This window comes from Sorex araneus, chromosome X (assembly GCF_027595985.1).
Source record: "Sorex araneus isolate mSorAra2 chromosome X, mSorAra2.pri, whole genome shotgun sequence".
NCBI lineage: Eukaryota > Metazoa > Chordata > Mammalia > Eulipotyphla > Soricidae > Sorex > Sorex araneus.
Genome location: NC_073313.1, coordinates 308,543,313 through 308,563,628, shown reverse-complemented (window position 1 = coordinate 308,563,628; position 20,316 = coordinate 308,543,313). Strand labels below are relative to the sequence as shown.

The following is a 20,316-nucleotide window of genomic DNA, read 5'->3' as shown; positions in this document are numbered from 1 at the left end:
GTGTGTGTGTGTGTGTGTGTGTGTGTGTTTGCCTAACTGCACATTTTCCAGTTGTGTTCTCCTTGGTGAGGAAAAAAAACTAAAGGAAAACCTTCTAAAGATTTTTTTTTTTTTTTTTTTTTTTTGCTTTTTGGTTCACACATGGCGATGCTCAGGGGTTACTCCCGGCTCTACACTCAGGCACTCAGGAATCACTCCTGGCGGTACTTGGGGGAACCATACGGAATGCTGGGAATCGAACCCAGATCTGCCGAGAGCAAGACAAATGCCCTACCCACTGTGCTATCCTTCCAGCCCCAAATAATGTTTTTCCAAATGTTACTCTGATCATTATTGTGTGGGTAAAGAGTTCATTAGATGTACATTTTAGCCCATTTTAAAGGGAAGCAAGCAGGTGAGGTGCAATTGAGATCAGCCACTGGGAGCTTAAGGTCAGTCTGAGCTCCCCTATATCATACCCTGGAGTGGACAGGCAAAGAAACAGAGATTAATGACAAAACCCAACAGCAACGTGAGACAATTTTATTGAAAAACAGGTACAGTCCAGTGATCCAAAGATACATACTGTACGCTATTAGTATTTTACTATATAAAAATATTTGTTGAATTATACAATTTTTAAAAACCTTCATTTGTAACCAGTACAAAAATAATTTATTAAGACTCAATAAAAAGAATGGCTCAATACCTTTAATTACAAACAAGAGGCAAGAGGAGGAAAATCTAATTCCTGCTAAGCCAGTTTAAGTAGGTGGCAATCTATGGTGGAAAGTATTGAGGGAAATTTGCAGACTTCAGTCCCTGTGCAAACTTGCCTCAATACTTGGCTTGAATAATGCATTAAAATCTGATTAGCTGAGAAGCCTAAAAGGAAAAAGCTTTAAAAAGGTTTGGGGTGGAACAGTAGGCAAAGAAGTTTGTAAGAATTAGGAATGAACCTCATTTCTCTAGAGCCCCTTTCTCTGCAGATGGGGAGTCACAGAGTAAGGGACATTTTACTTTCCTTTTGGGAATTATCCTCCATCCAGGCTAAATTTTCCTCTTGTCCCTCCCTAAATTGCAAGTGCAATGCCACTTGGGATTCTTGATTGGACCCTACCCCTCCTTACTTTCCTGCCAATTTCGTTGATTAATCTGGCTTCCAATTGACATGAGTGGCCTTATGCACGGAAACAGACCTCTAAGAGGACAGGCTAAAGAGGATCATGTTTGAAACATCTGATAGATCTTATGAAGAAATGTCAGTTTTCACCCAATGCCCAGCTACAGTCTTTGGTGACAGCCACATGAAAAGACATATTTTCTTTGTTGTTGTGTTGGCTTACACATGGATGCTCCGTGCTCAGGGGGACACTCAGCAGTGCTTGAGGAACCATGCGATGCTGGGGATTTAAGAGGGCTCCCGCATGCCAAGGACCACTCTTCTCTTTGAGCTCTCTCCAGACCCCAAATAAGGCATTTTCTTTGAAGACATCAGCTTCCAAAAAAATCTTGCCTTCCAGTGGTTTCAGATAGGATCCAAGGGAAAACAAGTAGAAAGAAAAAAATCAAAGGATTTCAACTTTGTCTTTGTCTAACTCTGACTATTTTGAGGGAACCTTTCTATACCAAAGAAAGGTTTGTGCTCACTCATAAAATATTAAAAAGCTCAGGTTTTTTTTTAAAAAAAAATAAACATATGGTCCCTTATATCCTTCCAGGAGTGATCCCTGAGCACAGAGCCAGGAATAAACCCTGAGCATTGCCAGGTATGGCATTAAATTTTTTAAAAGTCTTTCTATGTCCATTTGACTTTTAATTGTGTACATGTTTGTTGGGCTGGAGCAATAGTACAACGGTTGGGCATTTGCCTTTCACGCAGTCGACCAGAGTTCGATTCCTCTGCCCCTCTCGGAGAGCCTGGCAAGCTACTGAGAGTATCGCACCCTCGAGGCAGAGCTACCCATGCATATTGGATATGCCAAAAACAGTAACAATAAGTCTCTCAATGAGAGACATTACTGGTGCCCGCTCGAACAAATAGATGAGCAACGGGATGACAGTGACAGTGACATGTTTGTTAGTAAATATTGTGTGAAGGCCTGCCTGGTTGTATGCCAGAGCTCCTCTGATTATCTCAAGACAACTATCAAGTTCTAAAAAAATTCTTTCAAGATCTGAATTTTTTTTTTCAGCCCACCTGGGGTCTGTGATTAATCCAAGATCTGAATTTTTTTAAATTTTACCTCTTTTTCTTCATTTTTGACTTACAAAGACTTATTTTCCCTTAGGAAAGGTGTATATGAAAGAATATTTTTCCTAAGATAAAGTTTTTTAAGTATTGACATTTTAAATTTGGAGTTGGTTTCTTAATTAAAAGTATTACCAGTCTCAGCCACATCGCTAGAAAACAATCATTTCTTTACAGAAAAGTTCAGCATAGAATGAAAGGGGGCCGTTTTTATATGACATCAATTATCTAGAAAACTAAACTGGATGACAACAGCATAGATTCCAGTCTTAGGAACTCCAGCACTAATGTAATTTTTAAAAGCATCTACAAAATTTAGGATCTTTGAAAAAACCAAATATGATCATCTGTGGGTATTTTTAAATACCGTTAAGGCACTATACAAATCTGTCAGGTGTACACATTCTTATAAAGGCATCTCAGATACCAGGCCATTCCCTCCTGTCCGAAGTAAAATAACTAACCTTCTCTTTGACAGCTGATGTAACATAACAAGACTGAGATGAGAGAGCCAGTCAGTGTCAAGGAAATACAGCTGGAGTCAACTTCAAATTTTAGTTAAATTTAGGTTGACTGGAGAACTTTCTAGAAGGCATCTAGTTGAAGAGACAGGCAAGAGAGGCATGATCGAGGAGCCCCAGAGGTAGAGAGAGAGAGAGAGAGAGAGAGAATACAGGACCGAGGGAATGGCTGTGGGCTGAGATTGGGGTAAGGAAAGCAGGTGAAATGTTGACAAACCTGAGCTTTAAATGCTGGACAAGGAAGAGCCGGAAGAAAAGTTTTATCAAGCATCAGACCAGATGTGAAAGGCATTTTTAAAAAGCTTAGTTTATCTGTGGACTCTGTATGACAGAACAGAAGACAGAAGTAACATGGAAGTTGAACTTTGCAAACAAGTGAGTTCAATAAAATAACAGAATAGCAGGTATCAGAAAGGAACGATGAACTTAGCAGGGTGAAAGCATCAATTCTCCATCTCTCTTGCTTTTAAAGTTCTATTTCTCAGGGAAAACTAAGGTTATTTCAAACCCTTGGAATTCTTGAATTCCCCCTTTCACCAAAATAGCAGTCTGTAAAAAATAAAATTCAGGTCTGGAAACGAAATGCCTGCCATTGATGTACAAGGAAACAGAGCCAAAGGCAGTTTCCCAAGGATGCTTCAGTTCTCCATGAAGTATCAGTGTCAATTTACCTGCAGCACGCACTCCCCCAGAGGTGCCATTCAAGGACCCCACCAACACGCACAGTCTCTGAAGGCCCACAGCCCTCACCTCAACCTGCAAACAACCTCCTCGAATATGTGAATGCTTCAGAATCTCTGGACCATCTTTTCTTTGCTGTTCTGCCCCTAGATGCAGCAGTTCAAACTTTCAAAGAGGGTCTTTGTTGCCTTATAGAAGGACTTTCCAAGACCTGAACTCTGAATTGCCTTGGGTCGCTACTGGTACCACATCCTCGTCCCTTAACAATCTTAGGTGACCTGGGGCATGAGCGACTCTACAGGTATATGCTGTCACCATACAAGTCATGCAGTCAATGCTGTGACACAGGAGCACCAAGCATGCAGTGCCCCTCTCCTCCCTGCTACCCCAGAGGCACATGGACGTCCTTTGGCAGCCTCTCCTGGGACTCTGGACTCGGGGCCACAGACAGCAACTGGTGTTCGCATGGATGTGGCTTCCGCTGTACTGGCATGTGGTACCTGACCTTCTTCCAGAACCTTGACTTCACAGACTGTGTCTCCTCTCCAACGTTCCCTGACCAGCGGAGAGCCCCTTGCTTCTGTTTAATGAATTGAATGGATTCGGGCATTTTCTCATAATCTTGGATTTTCTCCAGTTCCAGCAGGAGAACTCTGATTCCATCCTTAATGAGAGCATTGTACATTGCTATCTGCTCTTCAGAGGAACTCCCCAGCCAGCTAAGTCCTAATATTCCTTGAACCAGAATGACAATGAGTCTTCTGCTTTTCTTTATGTTTTCATTAATGACCTCGATAATGTCTGAAAGAAACAAAGCACAGCAGAGTAAGTTTTCAATTTATAATAAACCTCTTCATAGCCCAGCCTAGAAACCCACAGGTATGTCCCCCCTTCCTCTCACGACATACTCCTGATTCTTTTTCTTACCTGACATGGTTAAAGAACTCTCCTGTTTTATACACTAAATCAAAACTTAAACTCCCCAAACTGAATGTCATTTAAGACTCAGAACATCTTCAGGTGAAATGTAAAATATGTCCTATAAAACCATCTGATCTATACCATTTATGTTTTATATATATCAATGGTAAGGTAACTATTGGCTCTAAGTTTTCTAAAGGTCTTGCCTCTGCCTGCAAATAACCTCCTTGAATCTGTGGATGCTTCAGAATCTCCAGTAAAATTTTTTCTTTTGCTTTTCTCCTCCCTATTCTCAGCAGTTCAAACTTTCAAAGTCAGACTTTGTTGCCCTTATAAAAGGGCTTTCCAATTCCTGGACTCTGAATTGCCTTGGCTTGCTACTGGCATCAAATCTTGATCAATTCCAGGCGACCTGGGGGATGAGGGGCTTTACAGTTATATGATATCAATTAATTAAAACTTACTTGGGGTCAGAGAGATCGTACAGCAGGCAGGGGGTTTGCCTTGCAACAGCTGAGCCAGGTTTGATCCCAGCACCCCATATCATCCCCTGAACCCTGCCAGGAGTGTACCCTGAGCACCACTGGGATGACCCCCAAACAAAACGACAACAACAACATAACAACAACGCAACTTAGTGGTTGCTCAACCAAAATATGAGACAAGTAAATACTATTTACTTAATAAAGGTAAATTTTTCTGTAGTCACTCTAATAAAATTTTTATTATCATTAATCTTTTTCATGATCATTATTTTGATTTGAGGCCATACCTGGATATGCTCAGGATTTACTTCTGGCTCTGAGTTCAGGGATACTCCTGGTGGTGCTTGGAGTACCCTGTTTGGTACTAGTGATCAAACCAGAGTCAGTTGCATGCAAGGCAAGTGGTTTAACCACTGTACTACCTCCCTGGTCCTTTAAAGAAATTCTTTAAGTTGTCAAAAAAGAAGTACTCTTCATCTGCTATAATCTTCTAGAAAGATGAAACCAATTTGTGTAATTAAAATGATTTTAAAATTACAAGATCAGGGGGTTGGAGAGATAGTACAGAGGTTAAGACACTTGACTAAGATGAGACCAGTTCAATCCACAATACTGCATATGGTTCCCCAATCCAGGTATGGACCAAAAACAAAGCAAACAAACAAAATAATAAAATAGTATGTCTACTTTTCTTCTATTTCATACATACCTTCCCCAACATCATCATCCCTTCCATAAATAAAAAGCTTATATCCACACTGTTTTTCCAAAACTTCTGGCAAGATGTTAAACACAAAAATGTCTGAATTGGAAGTGGAGCCTTCCTCAAGGGTCTTTGGATATAGTACATAAGCATCATAGATCTTTCCATCTGATGCTAAAGGGGAAAAATATATTTAGAATCAAAGGGGAAAGTGTAAGACCTGTTAAAGTCAATTTAAACAATATGCATTACAAAAAGAATGTTTGTTAAATAATATGACTAAAAATGCAACACATTAAAAAATTATTTTATTGAATCACTGTGAAATAAAGCATTAAAAACTGTTCATGATTTGGTTTCAGCCATACAATGTTCCAACACCCATTCCCTCTACCAGTGTAATTTTCCAGCACCAATGTCCCCAGTTTCTCTCCCACCCTCTCAAATCACACCCCCACCCCAGCCTGCCTCTATGGCAGGTACCTCTCTTCTCTCTGTCTCTGTCTCTGTCTCTCTCTCCCTCTCTCTCTCATTTTAGGCATTATGGTTAAATGTCAACTGCAGTTTCTCAGTAGTGGCATAGATCGTACCACGTACGGGCAGAGCCTGGCAAACTACCCATGGTATATTCAATATGCCCAAAACAGTAACGATAGGTCTCATTCCCCTGACCCTGAAAGAGCCTCCAATCATTGGGAAAGACAAGTAAGGAGAGGCTGCTTAAATCTCAGGGCTGGGAGGAATAGAGACGTTACTGGTACCAGCTCGAGTATATCAACAAACAACCAGATGACAGTGATACAGTTATACAGTGATGATTAAACATGCAATAACTTTTAAAGTACAATACCTTTTTCAAATGTTCACAGTTAATAAAATCAAGTTTTTATTGATTGTATTATACTAAAAATTGTTCTTTATGTTATTCTCCACAGGCAGAAAATTTCTCTCTTAATTTTTTTTTATTTCCTTCCCTGAATGTCTCAGCTCTGACTTTTACCAATACATCCTTTCATAAGCTATAGTACTCCTAGTGGTCTGAAATGTTTTTAATTACTCCTTTATATATATATGTATATATTTCTTTTTACTTGGGGCCACATCTGGAATGCTACTCCTGGTTCTACACTCAGGAATTACTCCTGGCAGGGCTTGGGGAACCATATGAGATGCCAGGGTTCAAACTCAGGTTGGCCACATGCAAGGCAAGTGCCATGCTGTGCTATCATTCCAGTCCCTAAGAAAAAAGGGACTGGAATAATATGTTATAAAAGGAGAAGGAGAACACGTCCCTGATGCAAGAAAACTGAGTTATTAGTCTTATTTGCAAGAAGATAAGGGGTCTATGTCCTACACTGCATGAAGCAAGTCCTCAACAACAACTTCTGACTAACTGGATTTATAAACTGATGCTAGTTGACACTACATTAAGAATATCAAAGCAGCACTTGAAAAACAGTGCTCTCCAGTCTGTAGGGTTATAAATTTCTAAAAGGCATTTCTGGCATGTGCTAACTTTCATTTCAAAATTTAAGTAAACTCTCAGGGCTGGGGAGACCCCAAAGGAAGCACTTGCTTTGCACGAAGGGGCCCTAGTTTTAGTCCCTGACTCCACAGACTCCCTGGTGCATCACTGGGAGCAATGTCCAATCACCAAGCCAGCCACTGAATCAAGAACTGAAGGATGTGGGCCCAAAATGAAAACAACAGAAACAAATCTCTTGAAATAAAATTTCCTGTATATATCTTATATATCTCAACAACCCTTCAATAAAAAATATATATAGAACATAAAATTGTACCTTTTTTAGGTAGAAAATCATAGCAAGAATCTCTGTACCAGAGTATAATGTCAACCTTAAAAATTTTATAGATGAAAACAGAGCATACAATCACTATGGTTAATACGACAAAAATACCAATCAGGAGCTTCTGGTAATCAGGAACTGTAACAAAAAGAAAAATATTAGAACCAAAAGAATTTAATTTAATTCAATACATCTATTCCAATGTAAATCTTTGAGCCATCTGCAATTGATCTAGGTACGAAGTACAAATAAAGATGCATCATTTGGTATCTAACTGGCTCAAGTAGAGTCAATATCCAATTGATACAATTGTTAGTTCCCATTCACTCTCTTAATTATTGTTGCTTCAGACAAAACCATGATATCTGCCATATAAAGCTTCCAGACAGACAATTGATAATTAAGACCAACTTGACTCTTCTTGATCCACTACTTTTTCTCATAACTTTTACAATAAGCTTAACTCCCACAACACATCCACATAAATATATATTCCAGATGCCCCATAGATTCTGAATGTAAGTTGCCTCTTTGAAAGATGGGGGTTGGAACAGGTATAATTTCTGGTAATGCCAGATCCCAACAGCACTGATCTGACTCAAGGTTTAGGCCCACAGGTATTCAGGCCCCCCAAGGTTTTCCCTAAGGTGCCCAGTAGGTTGTTTGGTGCCAGGGATCAGAGTCTCTGCTTTACACATGGTACACATAAGCTCTTCCACAGAACTATTTCTTGGCCATTGCGGGAAGTGTTTTTAATCATGGGAGAGAGCTGACGCCTTCAGACGAGCAATAATGCCTGTCCACCTACCCATCCACTTAGGCCTTCTCTATAAAATACAGCGTTTATAAAATTGCAACAGTGAGTTCCTTAACCACTTTTGCCAAAGTTATTGTTAATTATTTGATAACTTTTGATGCCATAAATGTTCTGTAACTTCAATTTTTGTTAGTGACATTTATAATCATACAAAAAATACAAAGGATACTGGAGATCTTTCCAAATTCATTTCCTAATAAAAGTTTGTCTTGGTGTTCATTCATCTATTTTTTTTCATGTACAGTTTCATAAACACCCACTTTTTTGTGGTTTCGAGGATGTCATACATGTGAGATATCTGCTATACTGCTGAGTTATAATGCCAGATACAAATAACCTACTTTCAATTTAACTAAAATTCATCCTAAAATATTTCACAGGTACTTTTGTGCTGTGTCTAGTTATTCAATTCATGAAGGCAGACATGTTTTTAAACAAATAATTGTTGATATCTCCTCTAGAAAGTGTGTGTATAGGAGTATCTTTTGCATCCATCATGTAGTCATATATCTACAAATCGTTATAGGTGCCTATAGCATATCAGCTTAGTTGCTACCAATCCTAGAAAGAGTGACTAGTAAGATAACTGGTCTTCTACGTCACATAATTCACCATCAAAGAAAATTCAATGATAGTTTGTATGAAATGGAGATAAGATCCTATGGAAATTCATAATAGGAACTAGTATCAGTTTGGGCAGAAAGGTGAGTTAGGACAGGGCAGAAAAATAAGAAAATAGTTCAATTGAGACGTGGATGAGAAACAGAAGATACCCTGAGTAAGAGGAATTCAAGACTATTGTAGGCAAAGGAAATGACATTGCAAAGGCAATGTCCTCCAGGTCATAATAAGGTCATAATAATCAAACAAAATTGCATTTCAAATGAATAGTTTTGGTGTTTACCTGGATGTGCTAATTGGATATAGACTGTTTGCATACCATTTGAATTTCTAGCTGTACAGAAAAATGGATATAGATAAAAATCATGTTGTACTTTTGAAATATTAAGTGCTGCAATGATTGTATAGCTTTTGGGACTCGAAGGATTCTTCACTCTGTTCAAAAGAAAGAGGATAAGATTTTTAAAAATATATTGACTATACCAGACACAAATATATAGTTTATGCCTTTATTTGTTGCATAAATTACAGAAGAATGATCACCAGCCCTAAGCAATGGCAACAATAAGACACGCTGCAATACTGATCTGAGAACTCATAGTGCTAAGAACACAGTCAGTGAAAGATTCAGTAGCAGATAAATAAAATTAATTATAATTTGTCTTTTGATCTTCCTGGGATACAAAAGAATATAAGAAATGATGGAGGCAAATGACCTAGGGATTGCTAGTAATTTTTGTAGTTTATCCCTAAAAATGTCAAAGGAGCCACCAGAGACTGGAGCAGTAAAATGTCTGATCCTTGGCTGCCCCAGTGATATTCTTCTGAGCTCCTTTTTAGAAAAACTGCTTAAAGGAATACTTGAAAGATAACCCTAGAAAACTGCTACTTTGAAACGCTGAAACATAACTGAATATAGAAGAAAACCTTCCAAGTAGTCTGAAATTTGCACTAAACTGACATGTATTTTTACCTGAAACATTCAAGATTTTATAAATCTCATTCAAAACTCAATATGGGTTAGAGCCGTGGGTTAAGGACCTACCAACTGTCAACTAATCACTGCTATTAGATTAAACCATCAAATTCATAGTACAATATGAAATTTATTCTTAAAACTTCCCTGTTGCATAATTAGCTGTCAGAATACTTACAGACTGTAGTCTACGCTCATCCCTGGATTATCCCCAGTGATTAATGACCCATTCCACTTCCAGTAGACATTATCGCTCCATTGGCCAGTTACATTACAGATCAATAGTAGCTGGGATCCTGCAGAAAGCATTGATAATCATGATACCACCTCATTTTATCTGATCGACAAAAATGATTACTGGAAAACAAATCTAATTCTAGAAAAGTGTAAATAAATAATTCCCTTAAACATAAGTGCACATATGTACTTTTTTTAAATGAATCACTGTGAGGTATGGCAACAGACTTACAAACTTTTGTGCTAACATTTCAGTCATACAACTATCAAGTACTCATCCCTCCACCAGTTCCCATTCTCCACCAGAAATGTTCCCAGTATCCTTCCCACAAATGTACTTTTGTTTGGTTTTGTCTTGGGGTGGGTCATTGCTGGTGGTATTCAGAAGACCACGTGGTTCCAATGTCCAACCTGAACCTCCCACATGCAGTGCACACACTATTCTTTTAGGTGATCTCACAGCCTCATGTCTCTCATGTTTACAATGGGCTGATAATTGTCATTATTGAATATTGGGGATTTCAGTTTAGTTCACATAATAATCTTAACAAAATATTCCATTTCACTTCTGTCCAATATTTTATAATAGTCTAATGACTTTTCCTTACCAATCACAACATCCTAGCATTTAATTATGATTAATTGCAAAGATTAATGTTTATTAGTTGCAAATATTAATGATAAACATTCCAGGACATCAGTACTGCTCATATTCTAAATAAAAGTCTGGAAATAGAATTGGGTTAAATTATATATTTTATAATATATATTGCAGAGATGCCTCTAGACTTTAAGCCAGGCCAACTTCACCAGGGTGCCTCAGACGGGGGTGGGGGTCATTCTTCCACCTCTCCCCTAAAAACCCTCGAGGCCACCAACTTCCATAAACCAATGAGAAGTGCAGGTACACGATTCAGTGACAGCAAACTCCAGGCCTCAAGAGATAGGGGATGGTCAGGGCCTTCTCATGCCCCCTTCCCCCATGGGACCCTGGAAGTCAGGCCCACAAACTGCCTCTGGCTGCTACTTAAGCTCCTTAATGGCCATGGTCCAGGGGAACACAAAAGAACTCTGAACCAAGTAACTCACTGCAGAGATTTCTCCAGACCTTAATTATCTAAAATTTTAGAATTCCAGGAGCAGACGGCTGCTCTTGTGACCATGTCACATCTTATGCTATTCATAACCAGCAATACAAAAGAGAATATAGGGGAGATTTCTACCATAGAGGCAGGGAAAAGGGCAGGGGGGATACTGGGGATCCTGGTGGTGAAAGATGTGCATGGATGAAGGGATGGGTGATTGATCATTGTATAATTGAAACTCAAATAGGAAAGCTTTGTAACTATCTCACGATGACTTAAGAAAAAAAAAATAAAATAATGAAATAAATATAACATTCTGAATAACAAAAAAGTAATGTGGAGTTCATGCCCAATTCAATCAGCTTAATCAATGGCTGAATAAATAGCAGTAATCCTACATTTAAAAAAAAAGAAATACAAGGAAGATGGGGACAGAGAGACAACACAGTGAGTAAGGCACTTGCCTTGACACCACAATCAATCTCAGTTCTAGCTCTGGCACCACATGTGGTACTTCAAACACTGCCAAGAACAATTTCTGAGTATAGATCCAGGAGTAAACACTGTACACTGCTGAGTATGGCTCCCAAACAAATAAAAATAAATTTTCAAGGGAAAAATTGTAAAGGGTAAGTTATAGAGTCTAATGGGAAGTAGCACTCTAGCACTGTAGCACTGTCGTGCCGTTATCGATTTGCTCAAGCAGGCACCAGTAACATCTTTATTGTGAGACTTGTTGTTACTGTTTTTGGCATATTGGATACGCCATGGGTAGCTTGCCAGGCTCTGCCATGCGGGTGGGATACTTTCCGTAGCTTGCCGGGCTCTCTGAGAAGGATGGAGGAATCGAACCCGGGTCGCTTAGGGGATGGCAAGGCAAATGTCCTACCCAATGTGCTATCACTCCAGTCCCTAATGGGAAGTAATAATATTTTTTTTAAAAAAGATTGAGAAACACTGCCCAAGAGCCTAATGGTCTATATTTGAATTTTAATTTCCATATCTCTATGTCTAAGAAAGTCTTTATGTTTACTTATACAACGAATAACAACTTTGCAAAATAAAGAATTCACAGACCACAAACATAAACTTTCTAATCTCTATTCAGTTGTGCACTGTCTTCATGAAGTTATGATTACTGAAGAAAATTATCTTTTAAAATCTTATTTCTCATCTTCTGATATAAAAAAAGTTCTTGTATGTACCCGTAGTTTTTTTGTAACCTTTTTTTTTTTTATCGAATCAGATAAACCCTTACAAAGCTGTTCATGTTTGGATTTAGTCATACAGTATTCCAAGACCCATCCCTCCAACAATGTACATTTCCCAGCACCAGTGTCCCCAGGTTCCATCCCATCACCTCCCAAAGCCCACCTGCTGCCTGCCTTTATAGCAGGTGTTTTTCTTCTCTCTCTCTCTCTCTCTCTCTCTCTCTCTCTATATATATATATATATATATATATATATATACGTATATATATATCTCCTTTTGGGCATTGTGGTTTGCAATATTGATACTGAATGGTTATCAATAATATCTCTTTACTTACTCTTAACCCTCAGATCTTGTCCAGTGTGATCATTTTCAGCTATTATTGCCTACTGATCTCTTCTCTATCTTACCTACCCTCAGCCCCACACACACTTGTGGTTAGTTCCAAATATTGACCAGTCCTCCTAATCCCTGTTTTCCCTGGTCATGGATATTAGTCTTCTACTATAAATTTTTTATATACCACAAATTAATGCAGTCATTCTATATCTGTCCCTCTCCTTCTGATTCATTTCACTCAGCATGATACTCTCCTTGTCCATCCATGTATAGGCAAAAATCATGACTTCAGGGGCTGGAGCGATAGCACAGCAGGTAGGGCGTTTGCCTTGCACGTGGCCAACCCCGGTTCTAATCCCAGCATCCCATATGGTCCCCTGAGCACCGCCAGGGGTAATTCCTGAGTGAAGAGCCAGGAGTAATCCCTGTGCATCGCCGGGTGTGACCCAAAAACAAACAAACAAAAAAAATCATGACTTCATTTTCCTAAGACCTGCATAGTATTCTATTGCATAGATGTGCCATAGTTTCTTTATTCATTTGTCTGCTCTTGGGCACTCAGGTTATTTCCAGATTCTGGCTATAGGACTAGTAGTTTTCAATAGAACTTTCAGTTGTGGTATAAAATTTCTAGTATTTATATGTATAAATACTAGAAATTATAAGGGGTTTATAAGGGGTTTATAGCTATATTTATATATATAGCTATAAACCCCTTGAAATGTGGTTAATAAGACTAATTTTTAATTGAACTAAATAGGTTACTTAACTTATATTTAATTCTCACAATGGAGACATTACTGGTGCCTGCTCAAGCAAATCGATGAACAATGGGAGGACAGTGCTACAGTGCAATTTATATTTGCATATTCATGTAGCCTAGAGGTTACTGTCTAATGTAGCTCTGAATATTTTTTGGATTGTCTTTATTATTAAAATACATTTTTTTCACTACCTTAGAAGTGCATATTTCTACAATGACCTAACTCAAAGTTCAAGTCTGGCCATAAGAAAGCCATCATACACCAAGTAAACTATGTTTCTCATTCTTAGGTGTGTTGAACTCCATCTTTGGCTACTGGTTTTTCATGGGCAATAATTGTCCTTAGGAGAACTGTCTGTCACTGTCAGCCCATTGTTCATCAATTTGCTCGAGTGGGCACGAGTAACGTCTCTATTGTGAGACTTTTTGTTACTGTTTTTGGCATATCAAATTTGCCACGGGGAGCTTGCCAGGCTCTGCTGTGTGGGTTGGATACTTTTGGTAGCTTGCTGGGCTCTCTGAGAGGGACAGAGAAATTGAACCCAGAGCAGCTTTGTGCAAGGCAGACGCCCTACTCACTGTGTTATTGCTCCAGTCCATAACAAACAATAAAAAAAAAAAAATTATCTAGCATCTACCTGTGGGGCAGGCTTGAGTGGTGGTGGGAAAATTCAAAATAATAGTGGTGGGATTGGTGTTGAAATATGGAATGTAATCAATTATTGTAAACAACATTATGAAAATAAAACAAAAAATAAAACCAAAACATAAAATTATGAAATATGAAAAAGATGAAAATAAAACCAAAATAATGAACCTCAAAGAAAATAATGCCTGAAAAATGATAAGGACAGGTAGCAGACTGCCAAGAGGGTAGGTACAATTTTTTTCGGGAGCAGGGACAGAAAGGGGATGCTATGCTCAGGGATTACTCTGTGCTCAGTAATCAATCACTTCTTTGGTGCTTGGGGACCATATGGGGTGCCAGGAATTGGACCCAGGTTGTTGATGAATAAGGCAGTCACCTTACCCACTGTACTCTCTCCAGTCCCTGCCTGCTACAGTGTTTGATTTTGTTCTTTTTTTTCCTTATTGGGCCACACTGGGCAGTTTTCAGGGCTACTTTTGGCTTTGCTCTCAGGGATTATACCCGGCAGGCTGGGGGGGTCATATGGGGTGCTGAGAATCAAACCAGGGTCCACCATGTGTAAGGCAGATACTCTAAAGGCAGAGATTTACTGTTGCTCTAGCCCCTGCTATAGTGTTAAAATAAAGGTCATGAGGTTTGTAAAGTTGTATTTCAATATGGCATAAAACAAGCTGTGCCCTAATCTTCCCTTTAAACACATTTATTTGGCTTGATATAGTTATTTACTTGATACCGTTATTTCATTATTATCCCCTGGTGATTTTGTACGTTAGATTCTGAGAAGCACAGTTTATTTGACTTACACTAAAACATACATATATGCACACACATATAAAGCATGGATCCTGTGATGACTTTAGATGTCAAATCTGTTTAACTGGTGTTGCAAGAAAAAACAAATTAAAATTCTGGGCTGGAGTGACAGCATAGCAGGCAGGTTGCTTGCCTTGCAAGTGGCTGACCGGGTTCAAACCCTAGCATCCCTTAGAAGAACAAAGGGGGAAAATTATATGTGGCTAGATTTTGCCCTAACAGGTAAGAAACCCAAAGAAACATTTTAAGACATAAACTCTGCCTTCTCCCTCTAAATATACACTCATTAAACAGCTTGGGTTATGTGTAGTAAAGTTACAGTTTACTTTATACTGAGTCTACAATAATAATCCAGTCACATCCTGGTTAGAGCTCACTTACCCACGTGCACTACCATAGTCTCGTTGGCTGGACTCATAATCGCAAGCCTGGAGATTTTTCTCTCTGAAATAAAAATATCCACGGGGTTTTTCAGTCTCTTTCAAATTAGAATCTCAAGTGCTGACAACGCTAGGAAAGTGCACCAAAATATACCAATACACACAGCATCTAGCCAGGTATTTCTTCAAGTACCTTGGTAGAGATGGCAGAAAACATAAAGCGAGATATAGGAGACTAACACAGAGTTAATTAACCCAGAAACCTCTCTTTTACTCACCTTAAAACCATAAGTGCATACTGCCAAAACCTGGTGCTTTCTAAACCAGTAAGTTTGGTGCCATGAAAACAGACTCATGTCACAAGGATCTCCAAACAAGTATTTCTTTTTGAGAACAAATCAGGAAAATCCAGTAATCTTGGAAACTGCCTGCGTGGAGCATTATTAACCACCAGGGCTGGAACTACTTTTATTTAGCAACTTGACCTAAGACTCAGCCACCCAGTTTTGAAGAATGCCAAGTAGTTTGACATAACTTATTAAAATTGGAAGAAAACTGTTAATAGCTTCAGAAATTAAATCTGGTTTTTATTTGCAAGGCTTCAACGTATGATCTGAGACCAATCTTGAGGAATGATAAGTATCAGTATTTCACCAGGAGTAAGCTCCATCCGGGTAAGAAACCATTTCTTTTATCTCTCATGGCAGGAAATCATCCCTTTTGCTCCCTAATATAAAATGCAGAATGGTGCCTGATATAAATACGCAAATATTTTCTATATGATTTTTGAAAGAAAACAAAATGTGACCTTACCCTGAATAAGTATGTATTGTTTCTACAAACATGGTGAGAAAAGGAGATGATGGCACACATCTAAAACATAGCTCACCTGTATTTTTAAACACTCTAGTTCCACGTTTTCCCTAAAATATGGTCCTCTGGTGTGATTACTAATCTCCAGGAGAACAAACCAGAGCTATCAAAGGACCAAGGAGAGGCTGCTAGAATATGAAGACAGCTGTGATACGTGGTATATTGAAAAGTATAATTATTGATATCTGTGGAAATTGGGGAAGTAATTAATCAATCAAACAAATCATTGAAAGTGTACTGACTCAGTAAAATTAATGTCATTAATCTAACACAATTATGAAAACTTTTCTTTATGTAGAACGATTGTGTTCTGAATTTGCCCGATTCCCTACTTATGCTTAGTGTTTCAGCAGTAACTACAACTAGAGACCTTCTTCATTTTCAAAATCCTGATCAAAACAACTCTTATTAGATTATTAAAAGCTCATAAAATCTTGCTATTTACAGAAATATTTACGTATCTGACCATGGCTGGGTAAGTGGTAGAAGTGCATCTTCTATTTTTTTTATAAAATAATTTTTATTTTATTTTATTTTTTACGTGTTAATATCTTTACTACCTCTCTGGTCCCAAATCTAAATTTCTGTTTTGTTTTGTTTTTCAATTTCTTCTTTTTTAAAAACTATTTTTTATTGAATCGTTGTGAGATAGACCATTACAAAACTGTTCATGATTGGATTTCAGTCATACAGTATTCCAACACCCATCCCTCCACTGGTGTACATTTCCTAGCACCAGTGTCCCCAGGTTCCCTCCCATGACCCCCCCACTCCCCTGACTGCCTCTATGTGCTTGTACCCCCCACCCCTCTGACTGCCTCTATGGCAGGTGCTTTTTTATCTAAAGAGAGAAAAGAAAAGAAAAGAAAAGAAAAGAAAAGAAAAGAAAAGAAAAGAAAAGACAAAATAATTTTTAAAGTGAAACATAATTAGTGATCATTGACAGTCTCATAGAAACAACAATAGCAATCTTATATTTACTTGTTGCTCATTAACTTGGCATCAGGCACCTGACCACAAGCCCAGCATACTTGGTCTCTAATCTCTCCACCAAAACAGAGTTTGTCTCTTCTTACGTAAGAGGAAATAAGGTTAGAGAGGTTAAGAAACTGAGCTAAAGTAAGTGTAAAGAGGTAAGTTCTTGGAGAATAACTTATTTCAAAACTCACCTCCCTCCCAGCATGCCACAGACCTTCAGGGACAGCCTTGCAGACACTCAGGGCTGTTTTCCTGTAGCAACCCGAGGCAGCCCTGTGCAATCTGAAAGGGCCATCTTTGGCCATGTTAGAGAACAAGACTACTGGCTCAGTTTGGAAAACCTAACTCAGTTTGTTAAACCTATCTGTTTAGCAAGACTGAAGCAGAAATAAAATATCCTTATATCAAATTTAACAACAACTAGCATGATAGCTCTGTAGCACTGTCATCCCGTTGTTCATCGATTTGCTCGAGGGGGCACCAGTAACATCTCCATGGTGAGACTTGTTACTGTTTTTGCCATATCGAATATGCCACAGCTAGCTTGCCAGGCTCTGCCGTGTGGGCGGGATGCTCTCAGTAGCTTGCCAGGCTCTCTGAGAGGGACAGAGGAATCTAACCTAGGTTAGCCACAGTTAAACACCCTACCTGCTGTGCTATCACTACAGCCCAACAACTAAAAGTAAGAAAAAGTTACTTGTTCTTTGGTAAGTCTCAAATTTCTACCCAACTTAGTTCCTTCACAAAGAATGACATTTCATTTTCCAACAAAAGTCATGGTATCTAGACCTTCCCAGCTTTAAACACCTGGAGTGGAAACAACAACTCACCTATGGTTACAAATCGTATAGCCCGAGTGACAAAATATTGCTGTCCCAAGTGATTGTACATCCCACGGCAAGTATAGTTCCCTCTGTGTTCATCATTCACATTACTTATAATGAGTTTATTTGTTACTCCAGTAAAGTTTGCATTGGGAAGAAGCAGAGGTTTGCAATCCTAGATTTAAAAAGAAGAAAGGAATTATTAAAACTAGCAAATAATTTTCCCAGTGTACCAACAGACAAAGATTTCATTTTTTTTCATATTGACGTGTGCTACACATACACATAGATCAAGAGTCCTTCCATGCAAATTTTATGTTGTATTTTTGGGCAAAAGTCAACTATAGTACTCAGATATACCATTGTAGCCTATGAAACCAACACTCAGAAGAGAAGTAAGATAAACTTATTTTACCAGCAAAACATGTCTGAAGTAGACTCTTAACACTATGCAGTCTTAGTAAAATTTTGCTTTCTTTCTTTACAGATACTATTTTATTTTGCATTTCTCCATTTCTATAGCATGTTTACTAGTAAGCATCAATAAACTAGTAAATCAAAAATACCAGACATGAAATGTTGCACAAAGCACTAACCAAACCACTTTTTACATTGTTAAAGACAACTTAAGTTTTTTTCAATAAAACACACCAAAATACATTTTGTAATACATATTATTTCTTTAAAATCTTAAATTAGGCCATTTTATGGGACTTTTAAGCAGGTATAAACTTGGTGGCGCGGGAAAAAAAAAAAAGAAAAAAGAAATGTGCTTTGAACTTGAAACAGTGGGACGCCTGGGCAGTCTAGGGCCGGTGCCGGTGCCGGCTCAAGCCCCGCTGAGATTCGACCGGGGTGGCCATGCCTTTGCACAGCCGCTTTGCTGCTGAACGAGCAGGATCCAGAGCCAGCTATATGACTTGGGGTTCCAGCGAGTACTTGCAGCCATGTTTCCAGACTGTGAACTAGGCTTTTGCTCCATGCTGCCCCAGGAAAGGAAATGATTCAATTTCCAACTTAAATCTCCCTGGACTTAATTACTAAAACACAGAAATCCTAAACAGAATATCTCTTCATTCTCATCATTGGAGAACTAATTATCAAATACTTCCCTGTCAATAGGGCCATATTCTTGGGGGATAAATTCCAACAAAAATAGTGAGTTCTGTGTTGAAACTCCAACAACAATAGTGAGTATTGTGTTGAAATATGGAATGTATTCAAGGTAAAGAGAAAAGGAAGTGAAATTTTTCAGTTATGCAGGGGGGGTAGTTGGGGGGTGGGGCGTGGGATGTGTACTGGGTTTTTTTTTTTTTCTTTTCTTTTTGGTGGTGGAATATGGGCACTGGTGAAAGGACAGGTGTTTGAGCATTGTATAACTGAGACATAAGCCTGAGAACTTTGTAACTTTCCACATGGTGAATCAATAAAATAAATTTTTAAAAAATTTTTAAAAATAATAAAATAAAATAAAACTTATGTAGAGGGAAAGTAAAAAGATAGGAGGCAGCTTTGAAGACAGTGAGAATGCTCCTAATAAATACTCATATAAATGTAGACTAAGTGGTTTGACATTTTTATTGTAGTACCTAAAATGTGTTACAATTTTTCCTTAGTCATCTGATTTCTACAATATGAGAGACTAAACTTGTTGCTATCTGACCTCAGAAGAAGGGGTCTTTCACTTTTATTAAGAAAAGAAAAAACTGGGGCTGGAGCAATAGCACAGCGGGTAGGGCATTTGCCTTGCACGTGGCCGACCCAGATTCGATTCCCAGCATCCCATATGGTCCCCTGAACACCACCAGGAGTAATTCCTGAGTGCAGAGCCAGGAGTAACCCGTGTGCATCACCAGGTGTGACCCAAAAAGCAAAAAAAAAAAAAAGAAAGAAAAGAAAAGAAAAAACTTTGCTTAGAAAACTATTTTCCTTGGGGTGTGAGGGGGCAGGGTGGAGCTATACTGGGATTCTTGGTGGTGGAATATGAGCACTGGTGAAGGGATGGGTATTCGAGCATTGTATAACTGAGATTTAAACCTGAAAACTTTGTAACTTTGTAACTTTCCACAATAAAAAATTAAAAAAAAAGAAAACTATTTTCCAAACAATAAATATTAAAAAAACTAAAAAAAAATCTTAAATTAATAATTAGACTCCTCTTTAAATATATTCATACTGTCTTTTTACCTGGAGAGGAGTGGTTGTTTGGGCTACACTCAGCAGTGCTCAGGGCTTACTCTTTGCTCAGTGCTCAGGGAAACAGATGCAGTTCTGGGGATGAAACTATGATCAACCATGAGCAAGGAAAGGACTTTACCCCTGTATTGCCTCTCCAACCCCTCTGGTACACTTCCCTTAACTGTCCTTTCTTACATTAAGTAAAAACAACAAAAAATAAG

General features: G+C 38.5%; 1 protein-coding gene across 3 annotated transcripts in view; it reads right to left on the bottom strand.

Moving 5' to 3' along the window:
- Positions 1–514: 514 nt before the first annotated feature.
- IL1R1 (interleukin 1 receptor type 1) overlaps positions 515–20,316 on the bottom strand; it is an 81,019-nt gene continuing 61,217 nt past the window's right edge. For all 3 annotated transcript variants that reach the window (XM_055121482.1, XM_055121481.1, XM_055121483.1), the window contains exons 5-11: positions 17,924–18,092; positions 15,244–15,306; positions 9,942–10,059; positions 9,071–9,222; positions 7,344–7,487; positions 5,548–5,715; positions 515–4,233 (exon numbers count right to left, since the gene is read on the bottom strand). In XM_055121482.1, coding sequence (XP_054977457.1) covers positions 3,815–4,233; positions 5,548–5,715; positions 7,344–7,487; positions 9,071–9,222; positions 9,942–10,059; positions 15,244–15,306; positions 17,924–18,092 — 1,233 coding nt within the window. In that variant the 3' untranslated portion in view covers positions 515–3,814. The remainder of the gene's footprint in view (positions 4,234–5,547; positions 5,716–7,343; positions 7,488–9,070; positions 9,223–9,941; positions 10,060–15,243; positions 15,307–17,923; positions 18,093–20,316) is intronic.